The sequence below is a fragment of the Balaenoptera borealis genome (assembly GCF_965194805.1).
Source record: "Balaenoptera borealis genome assembly, chromosome: 1".
NCBI classification, from domain to species: domain Eukaryota; kingdom Metazoa; phylum Chordata; class Mammalia; order Artiodactyla; family Balaenopteridae; genus Balaenoptera; species Balaenoptera borealis.
The window spans coordinates 20,361,316-20,388,835 of record NC_138860.1 but is presented as its reverse complement, the minus strand read 5'-3'; the positions used below and the strand labels follow the sequence as shown (position 1 = coordinate 20,388,835).

Here is a 27,520-nt window from a genome sequence, read left to right as displayed (position 1 = left end):
AGCTTTATGGTAACTCCTTGTCTATGTTTTTTCACACATTGGACTTTTCACATGTAAGCAATAAAATGATGTGATTTTAGGGATCATAGGGATACCCCTCTCTAACCCACGGTCCCCACCAGCAACACAGGCTGAGGTTGGACTCAGCCTCCTAAGTCTCTCTCTTCCCCTGGTAACAAAGTTGTTTCTTTATCCCTTTTTTTCTTACCTTACACCTGGTGACACAGCACTTTTGACTCATTCTCCCTCTTTGATACAGCCTCCCTTCATTCCCCTTAGGAAAGAATACATGTTCCCTGGGGACATGATCATAGGACAGTTTAGGTGATACCATCTGGTATTAAACTTGAAATCCTTCCTACTTTAAAATCCCTAGTCGTGTCAGTGACCTATGAAGACAATTTCATAGAAAACAAGAGTTAGAAGTAATCTTCGTGGTTCTAGTTTGTATCTCTAATATTTCTCCTGTTAAGATGGATGATTTTCTTCCCTGAAAAGTATGAAACAACTCTGACCGCCCCCATCTTTGGGACTCTGGAAGCCTGACGTCAGCTCCAATTTATTCAGGCTTTGTTTCTTCCACAAGGATCCTTGTGAGAATAGAATCTTGGGAGTCTGCTTAGATGGACTCCAGTTTCCATGGAGGGCCCACGAAATAGTATCCATCAGGACCCCTTTTATACCAATATCTTTCCCATTTATAGTGATAATATCTAACTCATGCAGCATTTTATCCATATTAAGGGCCCTGTGAGATTAATACTACTGTTAACTCCACGTTATAGGTGTGGAGATTGAGGTGCAGAGATGTTAACTAACTTACCAAGGTAACACAGCTAGTTAGTGATGGAAGCCAAGATTCTCAACTCAAGCAGTCTGTCTCCAGAGTCTACATTCTTAACCACTATCATCAAGTACCATTTTACTTTAAAAAACTAATCACCCAATAAGAAACTCTAAACAACAAAAAGGGGCAATGAATATGCTCGCAGCAAGCTTCTAGAAAAGTCCAACTTGAGTTCCCTTCCACTTTTCTTTGGGTGTTAATGTCATTTGCTGACCTTCAGTGAGAGTTTTCCCTAGATTTCTGAAAAAATGCTCACTTTTCAACTTAGCATGAAGCCAAAAAGCTGGTGTGCCAAAGTGCTGGCCACCTTTGGATGATGAAAATCTCTTGCTTATAGATTCTGCGTTTGGATGGGGTTTCTTTCATTTGCCACCCAGAGCACTGCTTCTGAATCACATTACAGAGGGCTCTTGTGCTTCTAGGGCTGCAATAGCCAACACAGCTACAGGAGGTGAAATACATCTACAAAGAGAGGTTTCCCACTACAGCTAGAATCCGTTGCTCCAGTGGGACTGTCACCTCCCTGACCTCCCGTTGGAGGAGACTCACCAGATGCATTTCTACATATTTTGTAGGGGTGCTGGGTGTTCTTTGTTGTTGCCATTCAGCATCCACATGCTGATGATACTCATTTTGGCAGAGAACCTGGTTTTGAGATCAGGTCTGAAATATTTGCCCCCAGCCCTGTTGCTCATGCCTGGGAAATATTTGCACTGATAACTGGGGCAGTTGTGTGTCTACAGAGATCACTCAGCCTGGTGGGGACTTGGGGACACGGGGGAGAGGAGGGGAGGGAGGAGAGAAGAGTGATTTTATTGAAAACACTCAATTCTCCTCTGGCAAACCCAGGAATCCAAAGACATACAGGCTTTATTGGGAAAGCTAGGAGAAAGAAAAACTGAAATCAGATGTATTTGTTTAAGAAGGATAGGGAGCTGTTGCTTTCTTTATGATAAAAGTGTATTATTTAAACTTTAAAACTGCTTCAGATACCTTGGTTCCTAGTTCTTTTTCAATAACCTTTTACAAATAAAAACTCTGGAAACGTTAGCCTATTATCATTGAGAGTCTTTACATTATTAAGCAGAATTTATTTTTTCTGGATGATAACCTCATATCTCGAAGCTCTTTTATTCCTTCAATTTGTACCTTATTTTTCCCTCCTTTTCTGCCTTCTTTTGAATTGTTTTTTTTTTTTTTTTTTGAGATATGTTGTGTTAATTACTGATGTACAGCAAAGTGATTCAGTTATACATATATATACATACATTCTTTTTTATATTCTTTTCCATTATGGTTTATCACAGGATACTGAATATAGTTCCCAGTGTGATACAGTAGGACCTTGTTGTTTATCCATTCTGTATATAATCGCTTACATCTGCTAATGCCAACCTCCCACTCCATCCCTCCCCCAACCCCCTTCCCCTTGGCAACCACAAGTCTGTTCTCTATGTCCGTTTCTGTTTTCTAGATAGGTTCATTTGTGTCATAGTTTAGATTCCACATATAGGTGATATCATATGGTATTTGTCTTAGAATTCTTTTTAGATCTTTAAAATGGTAGTTTTCCACAGTAATGAAAAAAAGTGCTTAATATGTGCTAGATATCATTTCAAAGTACTTTATTTTTATAAATCAGTTTAATCCTCAAGACTGTAGTGTGAGGTAGGTGTTCCTGTTGTATATGTGGGGAAACGGAGAAGCCAAGAGGTAAGGACCTTGTGCAGGGTCTCAGAGCCAGTATTTGGCAGTGTTGGGATTCAGGCCTGAGCAGCCTGGCCTCAGAATCACTCGTACTGCATTCAGGGTTCTCACGAACTTCAGAGTCAGCAGATCAGCTGGAGGTGAGGGCAATAACAGTGATGACATTGGGGTAATAAGATGTTATTTATCAAACGCCTGATTATATGTTTACATAGGCTTCCTGTACCACAACTCTATGGGTAGGTGATAGTAAGTCCACTTTACAGATCAGTAAACTGAGGCTTAATGAGGAAAAGGGATTTATACCAGGTCTTACAAACTCTCATGGGATAGAATCACAGTTGCAACCTGGGTCTGCCTGCCTCTAACCCCTCTCTTAACCACCATGCTACACTGCTTCCGCTTCAATTGTTAGTTATCAGCTTGTAATGTTCCTACGTAGTAATAACAAATATGAAATAATCAAAACTCCTCATTAAGTGATCAGTCCGTTCGGCTTCTATGATACGTGATGGGGTAGGGTGGAGGGAAAGTAGTTGGAAGGGAGAACCATATTAGCCCTCATCTTCCCTTCACCCCTCCCTGGCTTCCAATTCCAAGCCTCTAAGGGAAGAAAACAATCCTCCCTACAGACATCTCTCTCAAAACCACCACTGTGAGAGTCTACCGGTTCATTTTGCTGTAAGCGCCATCCCCAGAGAGAGTTCTTTAACTGCAGTATCTAGCTGTGCCCAACCCTTAATGAGAACAGCGCCATCCCCAGAGAGAGTTCTTTAACTGCAGTATCTAGCTGTGCACAACCCTTAATGAGAACTGATGCCGACACTGGTCAGCAGACTGGCAACTGAACAGACTGTTTGTTCATATCCCTCAATGAGGGTTTCCTCGTCTAGTTAATACGTGTGAATTAGAATATTTCCTTTTCTATCCACTCCGCCTCCAAAGATTCGATGAACAGAGTTCCCACATGGCTTAAACATACAATAGACACATAATTTTGCACGTGGGCACCCCCTGGGATTCTCGGAGTATTTTGTGTCTGTCTGTCTCCAATCCCTTCCCCTCCCCTCCCCTCCCCCATGGGTTTTTTCCCCCCATTAGGCAAATGGAAGGCCCATGCCACCTGTTAGCATTACATCATTGGCTCCCCAGAACACAGTTGCACCAAAGGCCTTAAACAAAGTAGTTCTTCTTGTATTGTTTGCACTCAAAGAGCTGATATCATGCCAACTGATGTCATTGTATGTCTTTGTGTAACTGCTATGGCAACTGGGCAGGTGGGGAGCCTCCAGCTGATGTCATTGGGAAAGGAGGTGTAGAGACAGAATTTTAAAAAGCTGTATGCTGCTTTTTTCTGTGTGTGTGGTTTTCTGGCATGCATTTTTTTTTTTAGACTAGCTGCTTTTAAGACAAATTACAGCTTGAGTACACTAAATAAGAACAGAGAGAAGTTCCCCCCCCCCCCAATCCACCCTATTAAAGACTTCTTTTGAGTCTGTTTTGTTGTTCTGTCCTCTCATCTTATATGGAAAAGTGTAACAACTGTCTTTTTCTTTAAAAAACAAAAAGTGAATTAGGTTCCCATTACAGAACCAGTGTGGAACTGTTTACTTGGACTTTATGGAGCCAAAGCTGAGCAGATTTTAAAATAACTCTTTAGTCTCTTTCGTGGTGCTTGTGATGGTGACAGCGGGCGATTTCAAATTTTTGTTTAGGTATTCATTCACTAATGAAGTTTTTTCTGGTGGTTTCCATTTCTTCTATCTACTTGAAAAATGATCTCTTTGAGTCCAGACAAACTTTTTATTTTAATCATTGTTTCATAGCAGAATAATAAGATGTAAGGGCAGACGTTAATTCTAGAAATCAATTAAAATGAATTTATAGCTGTTGTTTTTCTTTTCCAAAAGCGAAGATAAGTTTTGATACTCACAGGTGGTCATGATATTACCCCCTTCGAATGATCTTTGAGTCATGACGGATCCTAATGAAAATATGACTTCCCCAGTTTATACGACTAGTGTGCATTGGCTGTGAACAGCCCTGAGACTTGGTGTGGGTTACAGCCTGGAGCTTCCTGCTGTGGTTGCCAAAGATGAAAGTTGAAACGGAGAAGGACATAGGTTCAGAAACTGGTAGACAGATAGACTTCCTGTATTTATTTCAACACAACCATATCCTGTTCACCTGTTATGTTTCCTCCCTTATCTCTTGAAACTATCAAGACGGAAGTAAGGCATCTATCTGGGGGAGGGTGCGGTGGGTAAATGTTGGCTTCTGGTGGCTTTCAGCTTCTAGGAGATCTCCAACTTCCCCCTCTGTTCAAAGGGAAGGCCAGAGTGTATCTAGTTGGTAAGAATTAGAGCTCATTTGGTAGTTAATAATGTCAACTCTGATTTCATAGCCCTTACATGTATATTGTAGAATTTGACCTCTGTGATAATCCTTTGGGCTTATCCACAAACGTATCTGACAAATATTCAAGGAAAAGTTTAAACAATAAACTATGATCTATAAATTTCCTGACTTAAGTGTTCTTTTTTGCATGGTTTTTCAACTTTTGATCACATGTAAAGTGAATGTTTTTACACTTTTTATTTATTTATCTATTTTTGGCTGTGTTGGGTCTTCGCTTCTGTGCGTGGGCTTTCTCTAGTTGCGGCGAGTGGGGGCCACTCTTCATCGCGGTGCGCGGGCCTCTCACTGTCGCGGCCTCTCTTGTTGAGGAGCACAGGCTCCAGACGCGCAGGCTCAGTAGTTGTGGCTCACGGGCCTAGTTGCTCCACGGCATGTGGGATCTTCCCAGACCAGGGCTCGAACCCGTGTCCCCTGCATTGGCAGGCAGATTCTCAACCACTGCACCACCAGGGAAGCCCAAGGTGAATGTTTTTAAACTGGCTTTTTTCATTTAATATTAAACAGAAACACTTTTCATATTCCTTTCACAACTTTTAATGGCTACATAATATTCCGTTGGGTGCACATGTCAACTTTTCCCTTTTAAAAAAATGTTTTTGACCTTTCTAGAAAACTGCTCTAGCGAACATCTTTATGCAGCTTGCTGGCTATCTTTGGTCCGATGATTTCCTTAAGACACAGTTCTCATAAGTGACACTGCATTTGATGAGGGGGAGGTTTGCATACTTTATATATGTATCCATTCATTCCAGACTCCCAATCACACTAAGAGGTATATGCCATTACCCTCATTTTACAGACGGGGAAATTGAGGCCCAGAGAGAGAAATTAATTTATCCAGGTCACAGATGCAGCAAGTGGTGGAACTGGGATTATAGCCAAGATAACCCGGTTCTTCCAGTGTCCCTGCTTGTAACCGCTCTGCTGTATTGGGAGCAAACTTGGCCTTCTGGGTAAGGTGAGCTTACAAAGAGTGCAAGACACACACCTACACTGCCCAGGTACAGGCAAAAATTTTACACCCAAGGAAGTCATCTGTGCCTTCCTGGGCTCCCCAAGTGCAAGGTTCTATATAGGCCACTGAGCGTATGGCTCTTTGGGGGCAGAACAAATTTGCTGCTAATGAAATTGCCTGATGCTTCGTGGAACGCTTTCCAGGGGAATATGTCCCAGTTTGTATAAAAAGCACATTTCCAAAGTACTGCATGCAGTGATATCCTCCAAAGTGTGTCCTCCGTCTCCAAATGGACTTTCATTTGTATTTTGATTTTATCTTAAAAAATGTGATAAGCAACGAAACACACTCATTCCTAAGGGGAAAGTGGTATCTTCCGCCAGCTCTGAAGTTCTAGGGGCAGTCATTCTCGCTTTCTGTGTTTTTGTTCCAGGAGGACTTAGCAGTTTTAAGCAGAACCATGAAAACCTCTGTGACAACTCCCTCCAGCTCCAAGAGTGCCGGGAAGTGGGGGGCGGCGCGTCTGCGGCCTCGAGCATGCTACCTCAGTCCACCCCCAGCACCCCCGACATCGAGAATGCAGAGCTGACGCCCATCTTGCCCTTCCTGTTCCTCGGCAACGAGCAGGACGCTCAGGACCTGGATACGATGCAGCGGCTGAACATCGGCTACGTCATCAACGTCACCACCCACCTGCCGCTCTACCACTACGAGAAAGGCCTGTTCAGCTACAAGCGGCTGCCGGCGACCGACAGCAACAAGCAGAACCTGAGGCAGTACTTTGAAGAGGCTTTTGAGTTCATTGGTAACTATCTCCTACGGGGAAGTCTCATCTTCCGCCTCCCTTTCCTCTCTGGCTCGGGCTTTGATATCAAGTCCAAGATTTACGCCTGTGTGGCAAAAAAAGCTCCACCGTGGTGGTTTCGGCCTCTGCCACCCGGTGCAGCCAAAGTATTCTCCTAAGTCATAACCCATCAAGTGTATTGGAACCATGGTTATAAAAGAACGGTAATTCAACTGGGTTGGGATCCGTTCAACTAGACCTCCACATCCCTCACGTTCTCAATGAAAAAGTGGCAGGGGTTAGCACTGAGATGTTCTATAACACCATCTCAAAAGAACTGGTAGATAGTAAGAAATTGGCGGCCAGAGCAGGCACCGTGGGTATGTATGTAGTCTACTGGCGTCCCTAGGCGCTTTGCAGGGAGTAAAAATACAGCCGGCCCTCCGTATCCGCGGGTTCCACATCTGCGGATTCAACCAACCGCGGATCGAACTCGCGGGTACGGAGGGCTGACTGTCCTACGCCATTTTATATAAGGGACTTGAACATCTGTGCATTTTATCCAGGAACTAATCCCCTGCGGGTACCCGGGGCCAGCTGTATTGTTAATATGACACCACTCCAAACTCACCCATATCTCCCTTACCTTGAGTTAAATTAATTTGCCACTGCTTGAAGCAAAGGTAGTGTTTGCTGAAGGATTGTTTCTGAAGGATCTTTTTCAGAAACATAATGCTGTAGTGAACAACATCTTTACACATTACTCAGCACAGAGGAGAGAGAGCGTGGGGGGGTGGGAGTAGTTTTTCCCTTCTGTTTGCTTTGTCTCCGTTTTTAAACATTGGGTAGCAAAAAGCCTTGAAGTTGAGTGCTCATGAGATGGTACTAGATTCCCTTAGTTTACCCCAGACTCATTGAAGTAGGAAAGATCAAATTGTATAGCCCATGTAGTTCCCAAGGAGAGAAATTCTAGCAACAGCAGGCGTTAATCTCTAGAAGGAAGCAACGGCCAGCCTAACCCTAATCCTAAACTTTAACTTTTGCTGCTTCTAAGCCTCAAACTATTGCAAGGCTCAAATTATCACTTGGGGAATACCTGGCACCCAGCAGGTACTCAACAATTTTTTTTTTTTTTTTCAAGCGATTCCAATCTTTCTTACCACAAAAGGGTAACCCAGTACTTTTCCTAAATATTGTAGCAGATTGTTACTGGCCTCTGTCCCAGGAAGAATGCACTCATGTTCAGTGCTCCTTTGTCAGAAAAAAAAAAGAAAAACAAAAAACAAACAAAAAAAAACCCCTTGGATTTAACAACCATTAGGGTGGGTGGATTTGCTCTAGAACTGGCAGCTCTGGTCACTTAGCCCAGGCATTTCCTTGCTAATCGTGCCTTTATTTATTGCAGGACCATAGCATGTTCAGTCTGGAAGGAAATTCTGAGTGGTCACTAAAGGGACCAGAGCCTAATGCTCTTGACTGCGAGGCCAGGAGCCCTTTGGGAACACACTGGGGCAGTGTTTACAAGGCTCTATTGGTTCTCAATGGGCAATGCTTGTGGAGGCAAAGATACCTTAGATTTTTTATTAGTGATATGTGAATCAAACCTTGAGTCCCAAGGAAGAAAAGTTTGTCACCAAGTAGATGAGGAACTTCCTGGTTGATATATGACGTTATGAGTGCAATTTTATCTGAGTTAATTCCAGTTGGGGGAAGTTAAGAAATTGTTTTCCATTTAATGGGTAGCATAAGATATGCTTAGGTTCTAAGAGGATTTTTTTAGTCAAAGCACCCACATTCCTTATAGATTATTCAGGCTCACCTGGTGTTTTAGAAAGAAAACAAAACGAGTAATAAGTAGCATTTAACCTCGAAAACAATTCCGCATCACACCCTGCACAGGCACAATATTTTATTCTCATTGTTCTATATCATTGGATAAACTGAAATCTGATAGTCTAGCTTTAAGGAAAACACAGCTGGTTTTAGAAACATAATAGCATTCACAGAGAGTCTAATATAAACTAAGCAAAGTCTAGGTTTAGGGTTTAACTATGCCAGTTTAGTTATTCCTGCGTCGGGTGATATTATTCCCATATCTCCTGAGCCTGGTTAGTTACAGTTATTCCCATTATTCAGATAGGAGGATTGAGGCTCTGGGGAGTTACATGATTCACACAAGGTCCACCACAAGGTGGAACCATGGTCAGACTTAGCCCTTTGTGGCTCATCTTCTTACCCCCATGCTTCCCCGTCTTGGGGTGGAGGTCCTTAAATAGTGTGTGCTGAAGAGAAGACATTGAAAACAGAAGATACTTTCCTAAAATACTGTTATCTATAAGAAGCAAGCTAAATTGCTGGGTTTTTAAGATGAAAATTTGCACAATGTTTCTTTTCTTAATCTACTAGTGGGTAGCCAATAGAAGTAGTTTTTGTTAGAATGGGACTCTCCTTACGCTCTCCTTTCCTACCCTTCATCTAACTGGTATATTTTCCAGGGATGCTTTCTTTGGGATGCCTTTTAGTTTAGAAGTGTCATTAAGAATCCATTCAGGCAGTGCCCGAGAGCTATTCTCCTGGGCTTTTAATATACCTGAAAACCTTTAAAGTATTGCCTTTTTCAATTGCTCTGCATTCTGAGCCATTGCTGTTAATTCCTTCATCTTCTGCATCATTGCCATGTTGGAAAGGCATGTGTAGATGCAGAGGGGGTTGGACAGTTCACATGTAGGTGACACCCTATGCCTGAGAACTGCAAGTCTTTAACTTTGCAACAATAGGGTTTGCTAGTGAGAAGCTGAACGTAGTAACTTTCTAGTTGAGTTTTGTTCCTTTAACCCCCTTCAGAGTTTCCTAAGACTGAAACTCTTATCCATTTAGTACCAGTTTCTGCACACAGCAGTTCTATGGTATAAAAAAAAGAAATGCTTTTTCTCTATCACAGGTGGGAGAGACACTGTTAATAACACTAGTTTTGACAAGTGACACAACATGGCGATGGAAATTAACATCCTGAATCAGAGAGGTCTACTTAACCAGTAGCTTGTTTAACATTTAGGCTAATTGTGTTGCGGCTCCATCCTCAGTTGGCCACCGTCACCTGTGAAGTCAACTATTATTGTGAATGACTCCTTTACCTAGTCTCCTCTTTAAACGTAGAAATGTAGCTTCTTATTCATACTAATATTGCTTTTAGCCAGTTCTGGAGGTTGTGACATAAACATACACGATTAACTAGTAAACTATACTTAGTTTCAAAGCCATTTTAATGTCTTCTCTCTCTACAGAATATGGCATTGTCAAGTCTAGATAAACGTTAACCTCACTCCCTTCATCTCTCTTTCTCCTTCCCTGCACCTCTTGCCTTTCTCCCTTGTTCCAGAGGAAGCTCACCAGTGTGGGAAGGGGCTGCTCATCCACTGCCAGGCTGGGGTGTCCCGCTCTGCCACCATCGTCATCGCTTACCTGATGAAGCACACGCGGATGACCATGACTGATGCTTATAAATTTGTCAAAGGCAAACGACCAATTATTTCCCCAAACCTTAACTTCATGGGGCAGTTGCTGGAGTTTGAGGAAGACCTAAACAACGGTGTGACACCACGAATCCTTACACCAAAGCTGATGGGTGTGGAGACGGTTGTGTGACAATAGTCTGGCTGGAAATGATGACTGTTCTCCATTAGGAGACGAAGAGGAAGGAGGATGGATTCTTTCTTTTCTTTTTTTCTTTCTTTTTTTTTTTTTAGATGGGGTAAAGTTTGTGAATGGAAACAAACTTGTTTAAAACTTTTTATTTTTAACAAGTGTGAGAAGAATTTAACTTTTGATGCCGTTGAGATTTACTTCCCGCCAACTGACAAAGCAGGGAGGCTAAAGACGTAATTTTTTTAAGTCAACAATAAAAATATAACAAACTTTGTTTCTTCCCCTTTTCCTTTTAAGCTATTTGTAGAGTTTACGATTAACTAGTCTGTGCAGGTTCATAGACCGAAGATACTACACTTTAAACCAATTAAAAAGAACCCAAAGTACGTAGAAAAGACATTGAATCATGAAGACCTAGGATCTGCCTGGGCTGTCCTTACGAAAACAAAAAACCCAACCAAACCAAGCCCTGCTGTGCTCACTGGTGCAAAGAGAAGATCAGGGCAGCTTAAGTGGTCTAAGAACCCTTCCCATTCTTTAAAGAGACAAAGGATACTGTTGATTTTGTGTGTTTCGTACTCTGGATTACTTTTTTCCCCCTCTCTGGGTTTAAGAGATTTTTTGAAATAGCAAGGAACTGACCATTATACCATATGCCTTCACTGGCTTCTTGTGCAATAATATGGTGTTTTGAGTGTGCAAGTGAGTTAGAGCTGGCAGCTGAATGATAGACAAATAGTGCAAAGTTGCCAGCTTGGAGCTAGAAAGGAATTCAACAAAACCAATTACTTTCTTTCCCACCTTTTTCCTTTGTGTAACTTTTTTTTTTTGATTTGATTCTGGTTACAGTGTCATAAACCTTGTTACATATGTATATCAGAATGTAAAAAAAAAAAAGACAAAAATTTATTTAAAAATATTTTTCTCAAAAAAAACTTGGTGTGTTTCTGTTGATTGTGTAAAAATTTATTTTCATTATATAAATGAAACTCATTTGGAGATGTGTCTTTTTTCCTCCCCTTTTCCTCAGTTCAGGTTCAAGCATCTCATAGCTCCAGTAACTTGTACGTGTAACATAATTGGAAATAAACACACATTTTTATAAAGGGAAAGAGAGATGAGGGAGAGAAAATAGTCTCTTAGTGCGAAGCAGAGAGAATTAACAAGGGAGTAAAAAAAGCTCCAGTCTGCCTAGTCATGATGTCCTCTATTGCCACAGCCCTGCCATCCACTTCTGCCAATGTAATTCCTCTTACAAAGCGGAAGCCTCAGGTAACCTCCTTCAAGGCGTGAGAAGGTTCTATATCAGCCTTTGAGCCTTGGTGATCAGGTCACTGCCAGATAGATTGGTTAGGATTCTGTGATCTCCCCAGTGGCTCTCTGATAAATATGTATGACAATCTGACAGGTAGGGGTCTTGACGCCTCCCTCCCCCACTGTCATTTGCTCACTCGACATCTTTGGTAACATTAACCACATAGTGTACACTGCAACACGTTGCTACTTCCTACTTTTTTGCTAGCAAACTGAACTCAGATTCCTAAGTTCAGCTTCCCCACCACACTTGGCTAATACACAGCTAGCGTTCCATGGGTTCCCAGTCCACAGCAGAGTAAGAGTGGGGTAGGGGAAGAACATGATTCAAATGTTTTCTATGCTTTATTAAAATAGATGCCTCCAGGGATTTGGCCATAGGGAAGATTCACAGCAAATTAAGATTTGCCTGGGGTGAGAAAGTAGGAGAATTCTGGCATTTTCAATTCTATATGACTACATTTGGACATACTATTCCTGTGAATATTTGCTGACAAGTGTTAAAATGAAATATTTTTGACATTTTAAAAATAGCTTTTCTATTAGAAGGGATTTAACTTTTTCTTTTATTAGAAAAGTAGAGACTGACGTTAACAGGAATTAACTGAGAGCTGTCTTGAATGATTTCGGTTTACTACAAAGTGTTAGGATGAAAAGTAAATTTCTCTTATGGTGATTTCTACTCTGCAAACTAACAATTTTCTTGGTGCTAGAACATATTTAAGGAGAGGGGTTGATATATAATTAGTGATTTAAAATACATAATGATTTACTAGATATTTCTTTTTCTTTATTCTAAATCCAAATGTTAAAGTTCTAATAGTGTAAGTTTTATTCCCTTTCTTTTCTTTCTTTTTTTGCATTTTTTTTTAACAAACAAACAAACAAACAAGATGAACAGTGAACATAGTTTCCCTTCTTTAGCTACATGGAAATAATTTATGTTTTTTGAACTTCATGATTTTGAGAACAAGACTGTCCTGGGGCAGATAGAAACCCTGCCAACCAGCATACCAAGAATTCTGAGAGAGACTCAGGTCTTTTTGCTAATCTGTTTTGAGTCATTTAGCCTCTATTTCTTCATGAGGAATGTTAACCACTTCATGAAAACTACATGGATTAACCAAGCCATTGCTCTAGAAACCAGACTCCCCAGGTTTTGTTACTGAACCAAACTTGCATCTGCTCACCCTCAAGCAGTAAAGTCAATCTATTGACACCAGGTTGCGGTGAAGGAAAGTGCAGCATTTATTGCAGGGTGCCAAGCAAGGAGTCCAGGGCAGCTGTTGCTCAAAACACCCCAACTCCCTGATGGGTTTCAGCAAAGCATTTTTAAAGGTAAGGTGAGGGAGGTTTGTTCCAGGGTGTGTGATCAGCTTGTGCACGATTCTCTGATTGGTTGATGGTGAGGTAACAGGGCAGTGTCACAGAGCTTAACGTTATCAGTGCTTAGGTGCCAGTAGGTCTGGGGGCTATGTGCTCATGGTCATCAAGTAGTTAATTTCTTCCACTTGATGGGGGTTTTATTTTATTTTATTTATTTATTTTTTTATTAATTTATTTATTTATCTATTTTTGGCTGTGTTGGGTCTTCATTGCTGTGTGCAGGCTTTCTCTAGTTGTGGAGAGTGGGGGCTACACTTTGTCACAGTGTGTGGGCTTCTCATTGCGGTGGCTTCTCTTGCTGCGGAGCATAGGCTCTAGGCGCGAGGGCTTCAGTAGTTGCAGCACGCGGGCTCAGTAATTGTGGCTCACGGGCTCTAGAGCGCAGGCTCAGTAGTTGTGGCACATGGGCTTTGTTGCTCTGCGGCATGTGGGATCTTCTCAGACCAGGGCTAGAACCCATGTCCCCTGCATTGACACGTGGATTCTCGACCACTGCACCACCAAGGAAGCCCTGGGTGTTTTAGCATCTGTAAAACAACTCAGGAAATGTGCTTTAGATACTATTATCTAGGTACTTCAAAGAAGGCTTAGAGCTGAGGACATGAGGGAGTGGTCTGCCCTGGGAAGGCCCCACAGGGTCCTGCTCCTGCTCCATTACAGCATCTGGGCCTCACTTGGTACCTGGGAGCCTTGGGGCTGAGCTGGGAAATCCATTGTTATCTTCTTGAGAAGCAGTCTCTGACTGACTGATGCGTGTATCATTCTCAGAGTCCAACAAGTGTTGTTGCATGCTGGATGAACTTAACAATTTAATAGAATGAATCTATAACACATCTAATAAAAAAAAAAAGATACAACAGGCATTGTTACTTCACATTAAACAGAATAGCAGCTTTAGCTCCTCTATAAACATGTTTTTCCACAGTTAATACATTTCCAATCAATGGATATTAACCAAGGTGTAGAGTCCACATTTCATGGAAGAGCTTGTGTCCGCAACTTTTGGAAAAGGACAGGTAAGGCAGGATGTGAGGCAGGGACGCTAACAAATGGAGGACATGTACAAGGGGAGATATGAAAGAAGAAGTGTACATAACCCCAAAATCACCTGTTGATAGTAAATGAGGAAAGATGACTTTCCAAAAGGGTGATAAAATATGGCGAACAGGAGAAAATGGGAGTTTTTATAGTAAAACAAACAAACAAAAACTATATCAGAGTATAGAACTAAGAAAACTGAATCACACTTCAGAAGTTGATTAAGATAGAATGCTAGTAAATTGCTCTAACCAGTTCTTCTGGAAGATAAGAAGTCTGGCAAGCCAAACTGAATAGAGATGATGTGGTCATCACCTTGTTTGTGAGTAGGCTCTTGTAAATAAGCTACAACACATATTTATGTTTTATTCCCCAAGCCTGTAACGTCCAATCTCAGGAAATATGGGTTGATGTTTGGTTTTATGCTCTAATTGGAGAGAATCATAATATATGGATGTGGGTGGAAGAGAGGTCAAAAATGACTAGCAAGTTCTGGCCTCCAGAAGGATGGGCAACAAGAAGGTAGTTAGAAATAATTGTCCAAAATTAAACCTATCTGTAGAAGATTTTCTGACTTTATGAAGGCAGTAGACTATGAATGCCAGTTCTTTCCATCATTCCTGATTTCCTCCTGTGTGACAACCTTTGCCAGTGTTTGGTGGCAGATACATGGGGTTAGACAACTGTGGGATCTAGTGAAGAAGTCAGTGGGAGTCTGTTGCCTCTGTGTCTGATGATGGGCTGAAGTCTCTGTGCGTCAGCAGAGCTACCAGCGAGAAAAGGTAAGATTAAGTACAGGAGAACAAGGAAGAACTGGAATTAGGAGGAAAAACTAGAACGCACATTTGCCTTTTACCAACTTCCATGATGTAGGTGACCTTGGAGAAGGATCCAGTGCCCTTTCCCACGTTGCTGACCATGTACCTGGTGCAGGACTTGTGAAGCAAAGGAGGAGATCTGGAGAGAGCTTCAGGAGCTGAGATCACAGCTGTGGCCCTAAGTCAAGGTGAGATTCCAGGTCGGTGAAAATGTGCGCTGGTGGCAATAGTGCCTGTTGCCCTCTTCATAGTATAATGGCCACTGCTTCACTTCTGCCTTCCAAGTCTCATGTAGAGTTCTTTCAAGGCGAACCTTAACCCAGCATTAAATAGGAAAAGGAATTCTGGGAAATGCAGTTTCTGATTCAGCTAAGTTGATATTGTACAAAGCCACCCCAGTCTATCCCTTGCCAACTTGCCATCCATTTACACTTCTTTTAACTGTACATATAACTTCCAAACAAAGACTTTAGAAAACGATGTTTCTACCTAAGAAGATGCAACTATCTCTTCCACAGTTGAAAAGATACCAATCCTCTCTCAAAATGAAAATGCATAGTCTCATGTGTTACTTTATCCATTTTGGGGGTGATGTTCATTCCTCTTATACTTGAGGTCTACTCTCCCTTTGAAATTCTGAAATTTAAATACTGAGATATAAGGATATTACAGATTGAATTGTGTTTGCCAAAAAGATGTTTTTGAAGTTTAAATCCCAGACCTTGTAAATGTGATCTTATTTGGAAATAGCATAGTTGCAGATGTAATCAAGTTTTAAAAGGGTCATATTGGATTAAGATGGGGCCTAATACAATTACTGGTGTAATTGGACCAATCCCTCTTATAAAGAGGGAAATTTGGACACACACAAAGGAACCAATGGCATATAACTAGGGAGGTGGAAATTGGAGTGATTCATCTAAGAGGCAAGGAACACCAAAGATTGCTGGATATCACCAGAAAGTAGGAGAGAGACATGAGACAGATTCTCAGAGCCTCCAAAAGAACTAACCCTGATGATACCTTGATTTTGGACTCCTAGCCTCCAGACTGTAGGGGAATAAATTTCTATTGTTTTAAGTCACCCAGTTTTTGGGACTTTGTTATGGCAGCCCAAGGAGACTAATACAACGGATAACTACATTTACCACATTTAATATTAAATGGTAGATAGAGGAGAAAGAAAGAATTGGTTAATATATAAACAAATATATTTATATCAAAGTAAGAAATGTTTATAACTCTTACTGTCCTAATTTCTACAAATGATCATGTAGTCATAGCTGATGTTTATAACTTCCTTCTTTTACTACCCATTCCATTTACCCTTTGTCCTCAGCAAGCCTCTCACCTGGTCATGATTCCTTGCCTGTTAGGGTAACCTAAATCTTCATTTTTGAAGGATCTGAGCCTTTGGCAGTCCTGTCTGCATTGGATCCTTTTGTTACAGGACATGAGAGTGTAGGAGGTGCCCTTTGTCTAGACGTAGTTCTTCCTACTCCCATAATCCTGTAGTAATCCAATTTCCCCTTGGTAGTCGCAAGTCATCCCAGAAATACAGTAACCTCTTTCTTTGCTTGTTGTTTCTTTAGCATGAGGGGACCAAAGTAGCCAGCAGACAGTATCAACTTCCAGTTTAATGGAGCCATTGCTGGATCTCCTAGCAGAAGCATCTATCCCTTGGGAACTAAGACTTCTAGACCAGTAGAGCCAAAAGTTGCAGAGTAGGTAAAACAAATTTTGCAAGTAGATCACCTGGAGTAACAGCAAGAGGTGTTTTTTCATTTACAGCTCTTTCTGGACCTGTGAATCTTGGATAAGGGAGAAACAGCAACATATATTGGTTGACAAATTAGAGAATTTACTGCATCTTACAGGACATTACCCTAGCCCTGAAAAGTTTTCCATTCATCTAACTCAGTAACTGAATTGTTAAAAGAACTATTTTACTGCTTCAGAGTGATGGACAACATAGTAAGGCTAGTAAATTCCATGAGTGTGATCCTGTTGCCACACTTATGTGCTGCAAAATAAGTTCCTCGGTCAGAAGCAAAGCATTGTGGAATAACATCTCAGTGAATTAGACATTAGAATTCTATAAGCCCACAGACACTAATTTTGGCAAAAGTATTGCAAGCAGAGAAGGCAAATCCACATGAAGAGTAGGTTTCTGTGGAGTGAGAACAAAACACTGTCCCTTCCACAATAGAAGAGGTCCAATATAATGAACCTGCTATCAGACAGCTGGCTGATTATTCTAGGAATGGTTCTATTTCAGGGGCTTGGTATTAGTCTCTGCTTTGGGTGGGTTGGAGTCGGATCCTCAGCAGTTTCTGTAGCCAAGGTAGCCATGGTGAGTGGAAATTCATGTTGCTGAGCTCAAGCATAACCTCCATCTCTGCCATCATGGCTATTTTGTGCATGAGCCCATTGTCAATGGTAGGTGTGACTAGAGAAAGGGACTTGACAGAAGTTCACAGAATGTGTCATCTTGACCATTATTAAGATCCTTCTATGCTGAGGTTGAGCTTTTTTGAACATTAACATGGTACATTCTGTGCCCATTCAGGGAGTTCTATCCATTGACTTCTTTCCCAGACTTTTCTGTCACCAATTTTCCAATCATGTTTTTTCTAAGTCCCTGATTATCCATGTAAACCATTAGCTACTGACCATGAAGCAACGTAGATCTATATCTCTGTCTCTCAGACAAAATGAACAACCACGTGCACTGCTGCAAATTCTGCCCACAGGGCAATTTTTCCTTCACCACTATCATCCTTAGCCACCCCCAAGTGGTGCTATAGAGATGTAGCCATTCATTTTAGGATGATACTGAGATATCACACAAAACTCTGCAATCAAGGTCAAATATTTTTCTTTCAGTCCACTGGTCACAGAGAACGTCTCATGAAGCCATAAGTGTGAGTTCAAGAATAGAGACCATGGGTATTTGGGTCACTTGTTTACTCAACTTACTTGTATCTGATTTCACATATTCCAATTCCACTTGATAATGGAATAATATTATTCATGCCTAACTTAGAGGCTTATTGGGTCAATAACTCTTAGTTCTTCATGAACAATTCATGTTGCATTATAACAAGATGGTCTATGAATAAGCTTCCAGTTTCAAACTGTTACTCAGAAAAAGAGCTCTTCTTCTTCTCCTCTAAAGAAGCTGTCATAGTTTTGTTCCAAAATCCTAAATGTCTGCTCCATGATTCACCTATCAGGTGAATGGGTTCATACAGGATCCCTACCTAATACAGACCCTTCTAGCACCATGGAATGTACTGGATTTAGATGCAAGAGCAGCTTGCATGACAGCCTTGAAATATTGTAGAGACTTATCTTGTTCTGGAGCTAAGTTTCTGCACCCAATTCCAATGTGTGGGTTTTTTTTTTTTCCCCACCATACCAAGCTATTATTGGACACCAGATGGGTGTCCTACAATTCAACTCAATTCTGACACTACCTGGAGATAGCACCAGATCCCACAGGTTAAGGGCTTAGTCCTACAAGACTAACCACTCCCCTCCACTCCAGATACCAATCAAAGTCTATGTTATTACCAGTGTTTCTGACTGAACAGCTATAGATTGTGGGTTCCAATAACAACTCTTCCTTGGATTTGATTAATTTGCTAGAGTGGCTAACAGGACTTTGAGAAACATTTTACTTACAAGTTTAACAGTATATTATAAAAGTTTATTAGGAACAACCAGATGGAAGAAATTCATAGAGAAAGATATGGGGAAAGGGCACAGAGCTTCAACGTCTTCTCAGAGCACACCACACTCCCCAAATCTCCACATGTTCACCAACCCAGAAGCTCTCCAAATCCTGTCCTGTTGGGTTTTTATAGAGGTTTCATTACGTAGGCACGATTGATGAAATCATCAGCCATTGGTGATTGAACTCAATGTCCAGCCTCTTTCCCCTCCCCAGAGGTCCTGGGTGGGGCTGAAAGTTCCAACCATTTAGTTACATGGTTGGTTTCCCTGGCATCTAGCCACCATACTTAGGTGCTTTCCAAAAGTTATCTCAGTAATGTAACAATATACACCTTTATCACTCTCATCCATGGGAAATTCCAAGGGTTTTAGGAGCTCTCTGTCAGAAGTGGAAACAAAGATCAAATATTTATTTCTTATTGTAAATCACAATATAACAGGACCCTACTTAAATTAATAACCTTTCATGTTACTTGGTAAATAGACTGGATTAACACACCCAATGAGGTATATATTTTCTCCAAAATCCAATAAGGCCTGTTAGACATTGTGCCTCCTTCTTAGTAGTAGGAAGGGTCAGAATAACAACTTATCCTTTTCCTTGAAGAGAATTCCCTAAAAACCAGTTGTCTTTGGTGCCAGGATAAAGTTGAAGTCTTTATCATGAGGTTACTGAGCCTCCTACAAACATATATGATTATATAATCCTTTTATGGCATGTTTAAATTATAATTATTTCCTTCTGAATCATTTCTTGAGTGAATAAACCTGAAGTTCAAAGGAGGAAGTAAGCACTTAAGTCAACTTTTTGTTCTTAGTTACAACTCTTTTCATCTTAGGGGATAAGTATGTTTTCTCCTCAGGACAAATGTCAACTGAAATGTCCTAGAACATCAAACACTACATACTATTCTTTTATTTTTTTAATTTTTTCTTTATTTTTCTGGCTGTGTCAGGTCTTAGTTGCGGCGCACAGGCTCTTCGTTGCAGTGTGCAGGCTTTTCTCTAGTTCTGGTGGGTTTTCTCTCTCTAGTTGTGACGTGTGGGCTTCTCTCTAGCAGACTTCTATCTAGTTGTGGCTTGTGGGTTTTTTTCTCACTCTAGTTGTGGTGCATGGGCTCCAGGGCACGTGGGCTCTGTAGTTTGTGTCACATGGGCTCGCTCATTGAGGTGCGTGAGCTTAGTAGTTGTGGCGTGTGGGCTTAGTTGCTCCGCAGCATGTGGGATCTTAGTTCCCTGATCAGAGATCGAACCCATGTCCCCTGCATTGGAAGGAGGATTCTTTACCACTGGATCACTAGGGAAGCCCCACTACATTCTATTCTTAAGGATTCCTCTTGTATAGTAAAAAAAAAAAAACTTAGGTCTAGTGGCCTTGCCTACCAAAGGGCCCAGAACCCAACTCCACCCACCAGTGGGCAGGCACCAGCTCCAGGAGGAACATGTTCCAGACAAAGGAGCAAAATAAAACCCCAGAAGAAGAATTAAGTGAAGTGGAGACAATCTATATGAGAAAGGAGTTCAGGGTAGTGACTGTAAAGATGATCAAAGATCTCAGGAGAAGAATGCATGCACAGAGCAAGAAGTTAGACGTTTTTAACAGAGAATTAGAAAATAAAAAGAACAACCAAACAGAGTTGAAGAACATAATAACTGAAATAAAAATGTACTAGAAGGAATCAACAGTAGACTAAATAATATAGAGGAATGGATCAGCAAGCTAGAAGAAAGAGTACTGGAAATCAGTGACGCTGAACAGAAAATACAAAAATTAAAAGAAATGAGGACAGTTTAAGAGACCTGTGGGACAACATCAAGCACACTAACATTCACACTATAGGGTTCCCAGAAAGAGAAGAGAGAGAGAAAGGGGTAGAGAACATATTTGAAGACATAATAGCTGAAAACTTCCCTAACCTGGGAAAAAAAACAGACATCCAAGTCCAGAACGTACAGAGAGTCCCATACAGAATTAACCCAAAAAGGAACACACCAAGACACATTGAAATTAAAATGACAAAAATTAAAGGTAAAGAATATTAGCAGCAAGGGAAAAGCAACAAATAACACACAAGAGAACTCCCATATGACTATCAGCTGATTTTTCAGCTGCAGGCCAGAAGGTAGTGGCATGATACATTTGAAGTGAAGAAAGGGAAAAACTTACAACCAAGAATACTCTACCCAGCGAGGCTCTCATCCAGATTTGATGGAGAGATCAAAAGCTTTGCAGACAAGCAAAAGCTAAAAGAGTTCAGCACCACCAAATCAGCTTTACAGGAAGTGTTAAAGGGACTTCTCTAAGTGAAAAAGAAAGGTCACAAGTAAAAACATGAAAATTACAAAATGAAAAACTCACCAGTAAAGGCAAACATACAGTAAACGTAGGAAATCATCCATGCACAAAGATAGTAGAAAGGTTAAAAGACAAAAGTAGTCTGTATCCACAATAAGCAGTTAAGGGATACACAAAACAATTAGGTGTAAAATATGTTGTCAAAACCAGTAATCTTGAGGGAGGAGAGTACAAATGGAGGGTTGTTAAGATGCACTTGAAATTAAGAGACCAGCAACTTAAAACAATCATATACATATATATATATATATATATATATATATATATATATATAGATTGCTATATACAAACCTCATGGTAACCATAAATGTAAAATCTATAATAAATACACAAACAAAAAAGAAAAAGGAATCCAAACATAACACTAAAGACAGTCATCAAATCACAGGAGAAGAGAACAAAAGAAGAAGAAAGGAAAAAAAAAAAACCGTACAAAAGCAACCCTAAAACAATTAACAAACTGGCAATAAGAACATACATATCAATAATCACCTTAAATGTAAATAGACTAAATTCTCTAATCAAAAGACATAGATTGGCTTAATGTACAAAACTAAGACCTGCATTTATGCTGCCTACAAGAGACTCACTTTAGATCTAAAGTGAGGGGATGGAAAAACTTATTCCATGCAAATGGAAATCAAAGGAAAGCCGAGGTAGCAATACTTATATAAGACAAAATGGACTTTAAAATAAAGACAATTACAAGAGACAAAGAGGACACTACATAAGGATCAAGGGATCAATCCAAGAAGAAAATGTAACAATTGTAAATATATATGCACCCAACAGAGGAGCATCTAAATACATAAAGCAAATATTAATGGATATAAAGGTAGAAATCAACAGTAACACATTAATAGTAAGGTACTTAAACAACTCACTTACATCAATAGGCAGATCAACCAGACAGAAAATCAATAAGGGAATGGCCTTAAATAACACATTAGACCAGATAAACCTAACTGATATATATAGAGAGCATTCCATCCGAAAACAGCAGAATACACACTCTTTTCAAGAGCACATGGACTATTCTCCAGAATAGATCACATGCTAGGTCACAAAATAAGCATCAGTAAATTTAAGAAAAGTGAAATCATATCAAGCATATTTTCAGACCACAATGCCATGAGACTAGAAATCAACTCCAAAAAAAAAAAACCTGCAAAAAACACAAACAAGTGGAGGCTAAACAATATGCTACTAAAAAACCAGTGGATCACTGAAGAAATCAAAGAGGATGATGATCCAAAACCTATGGGACACAGCAAAATCAGTTCTAAGAGGGACGTTTATAGTGATACAAACATATCTCAGGAAACAAGAAAAATATCAAATAAACAACCTAACCTTACATCTAAAGGAACTAGAGAAAGAAGAACAAACAAAACAGAAAGTTAGTAAAAAGAAAGAAATGATAAAGATCAGAACAGACATAAATAAAATAGAGACTAAAAAAAAGCAAGAGAAAATATTAATGAAACTAAAAGCTAATTCTTTGAAAAGATAAACAAGGGAATTCTCTGATGGTCCAGTGTTTAGGACTCTATGCTCTCACTGCTGAGGGCTGGGGTTTGATCCCTGGTCGGGAAACTAAAATCCCACAAGCCACACGGCCAAAAAGAAAACAAAAGATAAACGAAATTGATAAACACTTATATATACTCATCAAGAAAAAAAAGGGAGAGGGCCCAAATCAATAAAATCAGAAATAAGAAAGGAGAAGTTACAATTGATACCACAGAAATACAAAAGATCATAAAATATTACTATGAACAACTATATGCCAATAAAATGGATGACCTAGAAGAAATGGAAAATTTCTTAGAAATGTACAATCTCCCAAGACTGAACCAGGAAGAAATAGAAAATATGAACAGACCAATTACCAGTAATGAAATTTAATAAGTTATTTAAAAACTCTCAACAAAACAAAAGTCCAGGATCAGATGGCTTCACAGGTAGATTCTAGCAAACATTTAGAGAAGAGTTAACACTTACCCTTCTCAAACTATTCCAAAAACTTGCAGATGAAGGACACTCCCGAACTCATTCTATGAGGCCAGCATCACCCTGATACCAAAAACAGACAAAGATATCACAAATAAAGAAAATTACAGGCCAATATCACTGATGAACATAGATACAAAACTCCTCAACAAAATATTGCCAACCAAATCCAACAATACATTGCAAGTATCATACACCATGATCAAGTGAGAGTTCTCTGAGGGGTACAAGGATGATGGTTCAATGTCCACAAATCTATCAGTGTGACACACTACATTAACAAATAAAAATCATATGATCTTCTCAATAGATACAGAAAAATATTTTGACAAATTCAACATCCATTTATAATAAAAAACTCTCCAGAAAGTGGGCATAGAGGTAACATACCTCAACATAATAAAAGCCATATATAACAAACCCACAGCTAACATTGTACTCAATGGTGAAAAGCTGAAAACTTTCCCTCTTATATTAGGAATGAGACAAGGATGCCCACTCTTGTCATTTTTATTCAACATAGTATTGAAAGTACTAGGCACAGCAATGAGACAAGAAAAAGAAATGAAAGGAATCCAAATTGGAAAGAAAGAAGTGAAACTGTCACTGTTTGCAGATAACATGATACTATACATAGAAGATTCTAAAGACACCACCAGAAAACTACTAGAGCTCATTAATGAATTTGGTAAAGTTTCAGGATACAAAATCAATAATCAGAAATCTATTGCATTTTTATACACTAACAACAAACTATCAAAAAGAGAAATTAAGGAAACAATCCCATTTACCATCACATCAAAAAGAATCAGATACCAAAGAACAAACCTACCTAAGGAGGTAAAAGACCTATACTCAGAAAACTATAAGACATTGATGAAAGAAATTGAAGATGACACAAGTAGATGGAAAAATATACCATGTTCTTGCATTGGAATATTTAATATTTTTAAAACTACCCAAGGCAATCTACAGATTCAATACAATCTTTATCAAAATACCAATGGCAGTTTTCAAAGAACTAAAACAAATAATTTAAAAATTTGTATGGAAACACAAAATACTCCAAATAACAAAAACAATCTTGAGAGAGAAGAACAGAGCTGGAGGAATCAGGCTCTCTGACTTTAGACTGTACTACAAAGTTACAGTAATCAAAATATTACGGTACTGGCACAAAAACAGACACAGATTAATGGAACAGAATAGAGAGACCAGAAATCAACCCATACATGTATGGTCAATTAATCTATGACAAAAGAAGCAAGAAAATACAATGGAGAAAAGAGAGTGTCTTCAATAAGTCATGCTGGGAAAACTGGACAGCTACATGTAAAAGAATGAAATTATAGCATTCTCTAACACCATATACAAAAATAAGCTCAAAATGGATTAAGACCTAAATGTAAGACTGGAAACCATAAAACTCCTTAAAATAACATAGGCAGAACACTCTTTGACATAAATTGTAGCAATAGTTTTTTGGATCTGTCTCCTAAAGCAAAGGAAATAAAAGCAAAAATTAACAAATGGAACCTAATTAAACTTAAAAGCCTTTGCACAGCAAAGGAAACCATCAACAAAACAAAAAGACAACCTACTGAATGGGAGGAAATAAGGGGTTAACACCCAAAATATATAAACAGCTCATACAGCTCAACATCAAAAAAATAAAAATAAAACCCAGCAACTCAATTAAAAAATGCACAGAAGACCTGAATAGACATTTTTCCAAAAAGGACATGCAGATGTCTAACAGGCACATGAAAATATGCTCAACATCACTAATCATCAGAGAAATGCACATCAAAACTACAATGAGATATATTTTCACATCTGTTAGAATGGCTTTTATCAAAAAGACCACAAATAATACATGTTGGCAAGGATGTGGAGAAAAGGGAACACTTGTATGCTGTTGGTGGGAATATAAATTTGTGCAGCCACTGTGGAAAACAGCATGGAGTTTTCTTGAAAAACAAACAATAGAACAACTATATGACCCAGAATTTCCACTCCTGGGTATATATCTGAAAAAAAATAAATAAATAATTCAAAAAGATATACACACCCCAATGTTCATAGCAGCATTATTTGCAATTTACAAGATGTGGAGGCAACCTAAGTGTTCATCAACAGATGAATGAATAAAGATGTAATCTCACAGATATGGAGAACAAACTACTGGTTATCAGTGGGGAGAGAGAAGGGGGAGGGGAAAAATAGGGTTAGAGGATCAAGAGGTACAAACTATATGTGTAAAATAAGCTGCAAGGATATACTGTACAACACAAGGAATATAGCCAATATTTTATAATAACTATAAATGGAGTATAACCTTTAAATTTGTGAATAACTATATTGTACACCTGTAACTTGTATAATATTGTACAGCAGCTATACTTCAATTAAAAAATGCATTAAAAATACTTAGGTCTAGGAGTCATAAGTCCCGTGTGACATAGACCAAGTTATTTAACGTCTCTGAGTCTTCATTTCCTACTTCACATGGTTGAGAGGATTAAATGAGTGAATGTGGGCAAAGCACCTAGCATATTGAGTAACACAACACTAGGATACTGACAAATGTTTCTTCTGGTTTTTTTTTTTTTTTTTTTTTTTTTTTACTATGACTGTTAAGTATCTTTTTTTTTTTTTTAAACATCTTTATTAGAGTATAATTGCTTTACAATGGTGTGTCAGTTTCTGCTTTATAACAAAGTGAATCAGTTATACATATACATATGTCCCCATATCTCTTCCCTCTTGCATCTCCCTCCCTCCCACCCTCGCATCCCACCCCTCTAGGTGGTGACAAAGCACCGAGCTGATCTCCCTGTGCTATGCGGCTGCTTCCCACTAGCTATCTATTTTACGTTTGGTAGTGTATATATGTCCATGCCACTCTCTCACTTTGTCCCAGCTTACCCTTCCCCCTCCCCGTGTCCTCAAGTCCATTCTCTAGTAGGTCTGGGTCTTTATTCCCGTCTTGCCCCTAGGTTCATCTGACCATTTTCTTTTCTTTTCTTTTTTCTTTTTTAGATTCCATATATATGTGTTAGTATACAGTATTTGTTTTTCTCTTTCTGACTTACTTCACTCTGTATGACAGACTCTAACTCCATCCACCTCACTACAAATAACTCAGTTTCGTTCCTTTTATGGCTGAGTAATATTCCATTGTATATATGTGCCACATCTTCTTTATCCAGTCATCTGTCAGTGGACACTTAGGTTGCTTCCATGTCCTGGCTATTGTAAATAGAGCTGCAATGAACATTGTGGTACATGACTCTTTTTGAATTATGGTTTTCTCAGGGTGTATGCCCAGTAGTGGGATTGCTGGGTCATATGGTAGTTCTATTTTTAGTTTTTTAAGGAACCTCCATACTGTTCTCCATAGAGGCTGTATCAATTTACATTCCTACCAACAGTGCAAGAGTGTTCCCTTTTCTCCACACCCTCTCCAGCATCTTCTGTTTTTGTGAGAGAATGATTTCAATATTTTCAGGTCCACTAAATCATGTGGGATCTGCTGAGCAATATTTTGCATGGCTTATGTTCTACCAAATCAAGAGAAAAATCTAGAGAGGTAGAGGCAAAGGCCAAAAGAATAGAACACAAGTGTTTTTCCTTTTAGCTCTTGCCCCTTATATCTGTCAGTTCCAAAATGGTCATCAGAGACATTTCCTTTTTTCTAATCTGGACATGAGTGGCTAGAATCTCATGAAAGTGTTCTTCTCAAGCTAGGAAGAACTCTGCCTTACCATGTATCTTTTTATTTTTTCATTAAATAAACATTGCTTCATTTATATCTTGAGTAGCCCAATATATAGGAACTGCTTATCAAGATATACACTTAGGGGAGCCCAAAGCCTCCCATCTAGTCTGTTCAGACTATGTTTCTCCAGGGCAAAGAGGCATTTGGTTTGCCCTATAGCAAGAATATAATTTTATGTTTTCCTTTTAGTAAGAACTCGGTATTTTATTGTTGACTGATCAGAACATTTTTATCCCATTGGTATTTCCCATCTAAAACAGCTGTCATCTCACAAAATTCCAGAATATTAAACAAAATTAGCTTTTATGATCTGGTGTGAGCCATTGTGTTTAAATGAGATGGTATCAAAAAGCTATTCTCTACCTCATAAGGCTGTCATGGCAGAGAGTACCCCAAAGATCTATTTTTCTCTCTTTAGCTAACTTAAAGCTGTCTTGTTTGGGACGGTAGGGAGAAAAATGCTGGTTGAAAGTGGTAGGAGGGACAATGTCAGGATCAATGATAGAATAGCAGCAAAATAGTAATTATTATCATTGTACTGCTCTGAATTTAAATGGCACTTTCTTTCCAAAGGTCTCACAACACTTTTATGAATAACTTTTTTGAATTCAAAAGCATTTATTGAAGAAGGTAGAACAAAATATAATTATATTGGAATTTTACTCTGAAGTATAATTCAATTCATACAAACTAGACTTACTGAAATAGAATTATTGACAT

General features: G+C 39.4%; 1 protein-coding gene across 2 annotated transcripts in view; it reads left to right on the top strand.

Annotated features, from left to right (window-relative positions):
- DUSP10 (dual specificity phosphatase 10) overlaps positions 1-25,791 on the top strand; it is a 52,995-nt gene extending 27,204 nt beyond the window's left edge. For both annotated transcript variants that reach the window (XM_082391190.1, XM_082391189.1), the window contains exons 3-4: positions 6,361-6,732; positions 10,091-25,791. In XM_082391190.1, coding sequence (XP_082247316.1) covers positions 6,361-6,732; positions 10,091-10,356 — 638 coding nt within the window. In that variant the 3' untranslated portion in view covers positions 10,357-25,791. The remainder of the gene's footprint in view (positions 1-6,360; positions 6,733-10,090) is intronic.
- Positions 25,792-27,520: the final 1,729 nt, after the last annotated feature.